The 7,500-nt window shown below is 40.3% G+C and overlaps 1 protein-coding gene across 1 annotated transcript in view; it reads right to left on the bottom strand.

Moving 5' to 3' along the window:
* Nucleotides 1-507: 507 nt before the first annotated feature.
* The window catches only part of LOC124022073 (rho GTPase-activating protein 7-like), a gene marked incomplete at its 5' end in the record, with an annotated part of 18,982 nt that continues 11,989 nt past the window's right edge, over nt 508-7,500 (bottom strand). Inside the window, 5 exon segments of the mRNA XM_046337132.1 lie at nt 508-2,639; nt 3,736-3,766; nt 3,769-3,886; nt 3,889-3,922; nt 6,982-7,199. Of these exon segments, the coding sequence (XP_046193088.1) occupies nt 2,540-2,639; nt 3,736-3,766; nt 3,769-3,886; nt 3,889-3,922; nt 6,982-7,199 (501 nt within the window).

The following is a 7,500-nucleotide window of genomic DNA, read 5'->3' as shown; positions in this document are numbered from 1 at the left end:
AGAGAGAGAGAGAGAGAGGAGAGAGAGAGAGAGAGAGAGAGAGAGAGAGAGAGAGAGAGAGAGAGTGAGAGAGAGAGAGAGAGAGAGAGAGAGAGAGAGTGAGAGGAAGGGTTAGAGAGATAGAGAGAGAGAGAGAGAGAGAGAGAGAGAGAGAGAGAGAGAGAGAGAGAGAGAAGAAGGGAGAGAGAGAGGTAATCCAGGGGCAGGGTACAGTATGACCCCAGGCTAAGCTGCCTGTCTGAGAGAGAATGTGGAAACAAACTCTCAGAGCCATGGTAAGGTAGTTCAGAGTTACAACAAAACCAATGTTTGGGTAATGATGTACTGCTTATGGCACTTCTTTGGCCTGAAAAACCTTAAGGGGGAATTTTTGGGGGGCAGCCTACATGAGACCATTGTGAAGTGCATTATCATATTAAATGACATCAGAAACCAAGTCAACAACTCCAATCCACCTGAACACTCAACATTTCAAAACAGCAGCCAATGACCCAACTAAGACAACACTCTTTGTTTAATACATTTAATAGTGCACGTGACTGTGATTAATCTGTACAGAAATAATATTAATTATACAAAATATAAAATACATTTCTAATTTCTGTAACTTAAGCGTAACATTTACAATAAAATAAACATGGTACAAAAAAACATATCTGAGGTATAAATATATTTTTAAATTAAATGTCATTGTCATGCTTTACTCATATCTGATGGCATACAAATAATGTACACAAACGTTTAACAATACAACACAACGCTTAGCAAATGGGTCACACACTGAACAGAGAACGTATAGGTTTTAACACGGGGCCCAAATCCGGCCCGGATGAAGGTGTACTTGGTTACTATTAGTCTTATACTTCATTTAAGGTAACACAGACAGACAGACAGACAGACAGACAGACAGACAGACAGACAGACAGACAGACAGACAGACAGACAGACAGACAGACAGACAGACAGACAGACAGACAGACAGACAGACAGACAGACAGACAGACAGACAGACAGAAAATAAACCTGCACATATAGATTATTTTTCCTTCTTTAAACCAGACAAACATTCCCTGCACTTTCTCCTCCTCTATTTACAGTAAAACCTGTAAAATCCCACACCTTTATAAAAGGACCTTCTCCTTTCTTTGTTTTCTATTCATTTCTTCTTTTCTATTTCTTTCCCCCCAGGTTTCTTTTCTCTGTGAAGCAGAAGTCTACCTTGACTGCTCTTGTACATCGTACTACAAAAGTAACAACCTGAAGTGTTCCTTTCATCAACGTTTATCCTACAAATGGCGGCCATTTTGGAATCCTAGCCCTGTTGATTGTTGTGTATTCTCGGTGCTCTTTTAAGCAGTGGAATCAATCAAAAATGTTCTGTGACTGTCTGCTTTCTTGAAGCTTGGTCCATCAGAATCTAAGTCTCCATTTTAGTTTTGGTGGGCGATTTTAACCCTCTCAACCAATTGGTGTTCCAGCCACCATTTTGCTTCTGTTCCATCCTTTAAACCCACTCGATACTAGCTTTCCCTAATGCCATTTAACCAACTATCAACTCACCATACCCCACTTATCAATACAAACTCAGATATTGCATATTTTCAATACATTCACACAACTGTTAGCCCATATTATCCATCCGTCCGTCGAAAAATACAGTATCTTCCTGAAAACAATGTCGTGGACTTTACCTCTGCTGTAACAGGATAAAAACACTTGTGCACGAGTACACGCACACACGCACACACGACACACACACACACACACACACACACACACACACACACACACACACACACACACACACACACACACACACACACACACACACACACACACACACACACACACACACACACACACACACACACACACACACACAGAGAGAGAGAGGAAACAGGAAAAAGCAACATGAACAGATGCAGGATGTAGTATATACACACTATATTGCAGCTGGGAGCCAGTGCATGAAATATGTCTAATTAATCAACCATTCATCACGCACACACGCACACACACACTAACCTTCTCTCTTCTCAGAAGCCCCCCTCCCCTATAGATTCTCTTTTTACTAATCCGTGACATCACATCCTGTGACGGTGATGTCACATCCTCTCTGTAAAGGTATTATGCTTGTTGGATGAGTGACACCATACTTCCATTTCAGACACATCTACTTTGGTTGTGCCGCCCGCAACGCACCACCTAGCACAAGAACCACAACACAACTCTGAATGGCCGTTCCAGGCCTTGCAGGACCCCTCGGAGGCAGTAACCCCACCTGGTCGTGGATGACAGTCTACGGATGACCACAAAGTCTGTTTAAAGTCTCTCTGTCCAGGACACAAGGGTATGTCTGTCAAGAGCTTGAATCATGTCAATGAGTCAATGGGTTGTCCTCCCCCAGTCAACCCCAACCAGCATCAGGGCTGTAGCGAATTAGGGGCTGAGGTGGGGGTGGATAGAGAGTCTTTCGGTTTCCAGGGTGTCGCCCCTTCTTGTGACTTTGGTCTCCAAGTCAAGTGGAGCTGCCTGGCCTTCACTTATCCATCTGGGTGGTGAAGGACTGGCGTATCCGCACCACCTCACTGGCACACAGGTGTCCATACAGTTTATTGTACCACTCTGGGAACCGACCCCTGGAAACAGACAGAGAGGAGATGTTGCAGCATCAGACCAAAGTTACTTTGATATAGAGAGATGTTTTAGTATCAGACCAGAGTTACTTTGATTTAGAGAGGAGATGTTTTAGCATCAGACCAGAGTTACTTTGATTTAGAGAGGAGATGTTTTAGCATCAGACCAGAGTTACTTTGATTTAGAGAGGAGATGTTTTAGCATCAGACCAGAGTTACTTTGATTTAGAGAGGAGATGTTTTAGCATCAGACCAGAGTTACTTTGATTTAGAGAGGAGATGTTTTAGCATCAGACCAGAGTTACCATTTAGAGTGTTTTAGCTCAGACCAGAGTTACTGATTTAGAGAGGAGATGTTTTAGCATCAGACCAGAGTTACTTTGATTTAGAGAGAGATGTTTTAGTATCAGACCAGAGTTACTTTGATTTAGAGAGGAGATGTTTTAGTATCAGACCAGAGTTACTTTGATTTAGATTTAGGAGATGTTTTAGTATCAGACCAGAGTTACTTTGATTTAGAGATGTTTCAGCATCAGAGATGTTTGATTTAGTGTTTCATCAGACCAGAGTTACTTTGATTTAGAGAGGAGATGTTTTAGCATCAGACCAGAGTTACTTTGATTTAGAGAGGAGATGTTTTAGTATCAGACCAGAGTTACTTTGATTTAGAGAGGAGATGTTTCAGCATCAGACCAGAGTTACTTTGATATAGAGAGGAGATGTTTTAGTATCAGACCAGAGTTACTTTGATTTAAAGCTCTCCTCTAGTTCCCTTGAACATTTTAGTTCAGAGTTGAGCATGTCTAGCCTTTATTCTGCTGTTTCTATTCTACTGGTTCTATTCTACTGGTTCTATCCTACTGTTTCTATCCTACTGTTTGTATTCTACTGGTTCTATTCTACTGGTTCTATTCTACTGGTTCTATTCTACTGTTTCTATCCTACTGTTTGTATTCTACTGGTTCTATTCTACTGGTTCTTTTCTACTGGTTCTATTCTACTGGTTCTATTCTACTGTTTTTATCCTGTTTGTATTCTACTGGTTCTATTCTACTGGTTCTATCCTACTGTTTCTACTGCTCCGTTCCAGCTGACTCACCTGCAGTCGACCCTGGAGATGTGTGTGAAAGAGACTTGTTGCTGCTGCATGGCTCGATGAAGTAGCGTGAGGTGAGCACATTGGCCCGCACGCCCAGTAACGCTGCCCCGTCATTGTCCACTGAGGTACACACCAACGCTTCCCTTAGGTTTTATACGCTCCCTTAGGTAGGTCTGTCACCCACGTCCTGGAAAGCAGAGAGAAGACATTTTGACTTGTTTTATACCAAAAAGAGAAAGAGAGTTGTTTTATACCATTGAGAGAAAGAGAGACAGTTGTTTTATATCATTGAGAGAAAGAGAGACAGTTGTTTTATATCATTGAGAGAAAGAGAGACAGTTGTTTTATATCATTGAGAGAAAGAGAGACAGTTGTTTTATATCATTGAGAGAAAGAGAGACAGTTGTTTTATATCATTGAGAGAAAGAGAGACAGAGAGAGAGTTGTTTTATATCATTGAGAGAAAGAGAGACAGAGAGAGAGTTGTTTTATACCATTGAGAGAAAGAGAGACAGTTGTTTTATATCATTGAGAGAAAGAGAGACAGTTGTTTTATATCATTGAGAGAAAGAGAGACAGTTGTTTTATATCATTGAGAGAAAGAGAGACAGTTGTTTTATATCATTGAGAGAAAGAGAGACAGTTGTTTTATATCATTGAGAGAAAGAGAGACAGTTGTTTTATATCATTGAGAGAAAGAGAGACAGAGAGAGAGTTGTTTTATATCATTGAGAGAAAGAGAGACAGAGAGAGAGTTGTTTTTTATATCATTGAGAGAAAGAGAGACAGAGAGAGAGTTGTTTTATATCATTGAGAGAAAGAGAGACAGAGAGAGAGTTGTTTTATATCATTGAGAGAAAGAGAGACAGAGAGAGAGTTGTTTTATATCATTGAGAGAAAGAGAGACAGAGAGAGAGTTGTTTTATATCATTGAGAGAAAGAGAGACAGTTGTTTTATATCATTGAGAGAAAGAGAGACAGTTGTTTTATATCATTGAGAGAAAGAGAGACAGTTGTTTTATATCATTGAGAGAAAGAGAGACAGTTGTTTTATATCATTGAGAGAAAGAGAGACAGTTGTTTTATATCATTGAGAGAAAGAGAGACAGAGAGACAGTTGTTTTATATCATTGAGAGAAAGAGAGACAGTTGTTTTATATCATTGAGAGAAAGAGAGACAGTTGTTTTATATCATTGAGAGAAAGAGAGACAGAGAGAGAGTTGTTTTATATCATTGAGAGAAAGAGAGACAGAGAGAGAGTTGTTTTATATCATTGAGAGAAAGAGAGACAGAGAGAGAGTTGTTTTATATCATTGAGAGAAAGAGAGACAGAGAGAGAGTTGTTTTATATCATTGAGAGAAAGAGAGACAGAGAGAGAGTTGTTTTATATCATTGAGAGAAAGAGAGACAGAGAGAGAGTTGTTTTATATCATTGAGAGAAAGAGAGACAGAGAGAGAGTTGTTTTATATCATTGAGAGAAAGAGAGACAGAGAGAGAGTTGTTTTATATCATTGAGAGAAAGAGAGACAGAGAGAGAGTTGTTTTATATCATTGAGAGAAAGAGAGACAGAGAGAGAGTTGTTTTATATCATTGAGAGAAAGAGAGACAGAGAGAGAGTTGTTTTATATCATTGAGAGAAAGAGAGACAGAGAGAGAGTTGTTTTATATCATTGAGAGAAAGAGAGACAGAGAGAGAGTTGTTTTATATCATTGAGAGAAAGAGAGACAGAGAGAGAGTTGTTTTATATCATTGAGAGAAAGAGAGACAGAGAGAGAGTTGTTTTATATCATTGAGAGAAAGAGAGACAGAGAGAGAGTTGTTTTATATCATTGAGAGAAAGAGAGACAGAGAGAGAGTTGTTTTATATCATTGAGAGAAAGAGAGACAGAGAGAGAGTTGTTTTATATCATTGAGAGAAAGAGAGACAGAGAGAGAGTTGTTTTATATCATTGAGAGAAAGAGAGACAGAGAGAGAGTTGTTTTATATCATTGAGAGAAAGAGAGACAGAGAGAGAGTTGTTTTATATCATTGAGAGAAAGAGAGACAGAGAGAGAGTTGTTTTATATCATTGAGAGAAAGAGAGACAGAGAGAGAGTTGTTTTATATCATTGAGAGAAAGAGAGACAGAGAGAGAGTTGTTTTATATCATTGAGAGAAAGAGAGACAGAGAGAGAGTTGTTTTATATCATTGAGAGAAAGAGAGACAGAGAGAGAGTTGTTTTATATCATTGAGAGAAAGAGAGACAGAGAGAGAGTTGTTTTATATCATTGAGAGAAAGAGAGACAGAGAGAGAGTTGTTTTATATCATTGAGAGAAAGAGAGACAGAGAGAGAGTTGTTTTATATCATTGAGAGAAAGAGAGACAGAGAGAGAGTTGTTTTATATCATTGAGAGAAAGAGAGACAGAGAGAGAGTTGTTTTATATCATTGAGAGAAAGAGAGACAGAGAGAGAGTTGTTTTATATCATTGAGAGAAAGAGAGACAGAGAGAGAGTTGTTTTATATCATTGAGAGAAAGAGAGACAGAGAGAGAGTTGTTTTATATCATTGAGAGAAAGAGAGACAGAGAGAGAGTTGTTTTATATCATTGAGAGAAAGAGAGACAGAGAGAGAGTTGTTTTATATCATTGAGAGAAAGAGAGACAGAGAGAGACAGAGAGAGAGTTGTTTTATATCATTGAGAGAAAGAGAGACAGAGAGAGACAGAGAGAGACAGAGAGAGAGTTGTTTTATATCATTGAGAGAAAGAGAGACAGAGAGAGAGTTGTTTTATATCATTGAGAGAAAGAGAGACAGAGAGAGAGTTGTTTTATATCATTGAGAGAAAGAGAGACAGAGAGAGACAGAGAGAGACAGAGAGAAGAGAGAGACAGAGAGAGACAGAGAGAGACAGAGAGAGAGAGAGAGAGAGACAGAGAGAGACAGAGAGAGACAGAGAGACAGAGAGATATCATTGAGAGACAGAGAGAGACAGAGAGAGACAGAGAGAGACAGAGAGAGAGAGAGAGAGACAGAGAGAGACAGAGAGAGAAAGAGAGACAGAGAGAGACAGAGAGGAAGAGAATAATGAAAGAAGGAAAGAAATAATGGATGAAGTAGACCAACAACACAAGAAGGTGATATACAAGGTGTGGGAAGGTAGGTACAGTCTCCAGGAAAAAAGTACTATCTAGAACCGAAAAGGGTTCTCCTATGGGGACAGCTGAAGAACCCTTCTGGAGTGTAGGGAGATCTTCTACCTGAGCACGAGGTGGTCTCTGGTGGGGTGGGGGGCCATGGTGTTCCTGGTGTACTGGTACACCTCTGTGCGATCGCCTAGCGTCTCCACCACACGGCTCTCCATCAGGTCCTCGTCCCAGCGGCCCTGCTCCCGGAGGACTCGCGTCAACACCTCCTCAGGACCCGCAGGCACTTCCACGGACGCCTTCCACAGGCGCAGCGGCGAGCCATCGTGGACCTAAGAGTCGGAAAACAAAAGAGATCATCTTTTAATATTTTCGTAAAAACATATCTGTATGTTTTATTGACAGGTTTAAGGGCAACAATGTTTTTTTGGGAAACAGCTTGGATGCTAATGCTAACGGTAACTGTAATGATGCAATGTTGAAACTAGCGCCACGCAGGCTCTGGGAAAGAAGGCCCAGGTCTTGCACCATGATTGGGAACATAACTGCAAGGGCAGTGTTGTAATCACAACAACCCAAAGCCTCTCTCCTTATCTGTTACACTAGTCAGCTGCCTTCCTCCAAGAGGCCTTG

The sequence above is a fragment of the Oncorhynchus gorbuscha genome, unplaced genomic scaffold (genome assembly GCF_021184085.1).
Source record: "Oncorhynchus gorbuscha isolate QuinsamMale2020 ecotype Even-year unplaced genomic scaffold, OgorEven_v1.0 Un_scaffold_1286, whole genome shotgun sequence".
Lineage (NCBI taxonomy): Eukaryota > Metazoa > Chordata > Actinopteri > Salmoniformes > Salmonidae > Oncorhynchus > Oncorhynchus gorbuscha.
The sequence above is the reverse complement of the archived record's forward strand: the minus strand, read 5'-3'. Positions and strand labels throughout refer to the sequence as shown.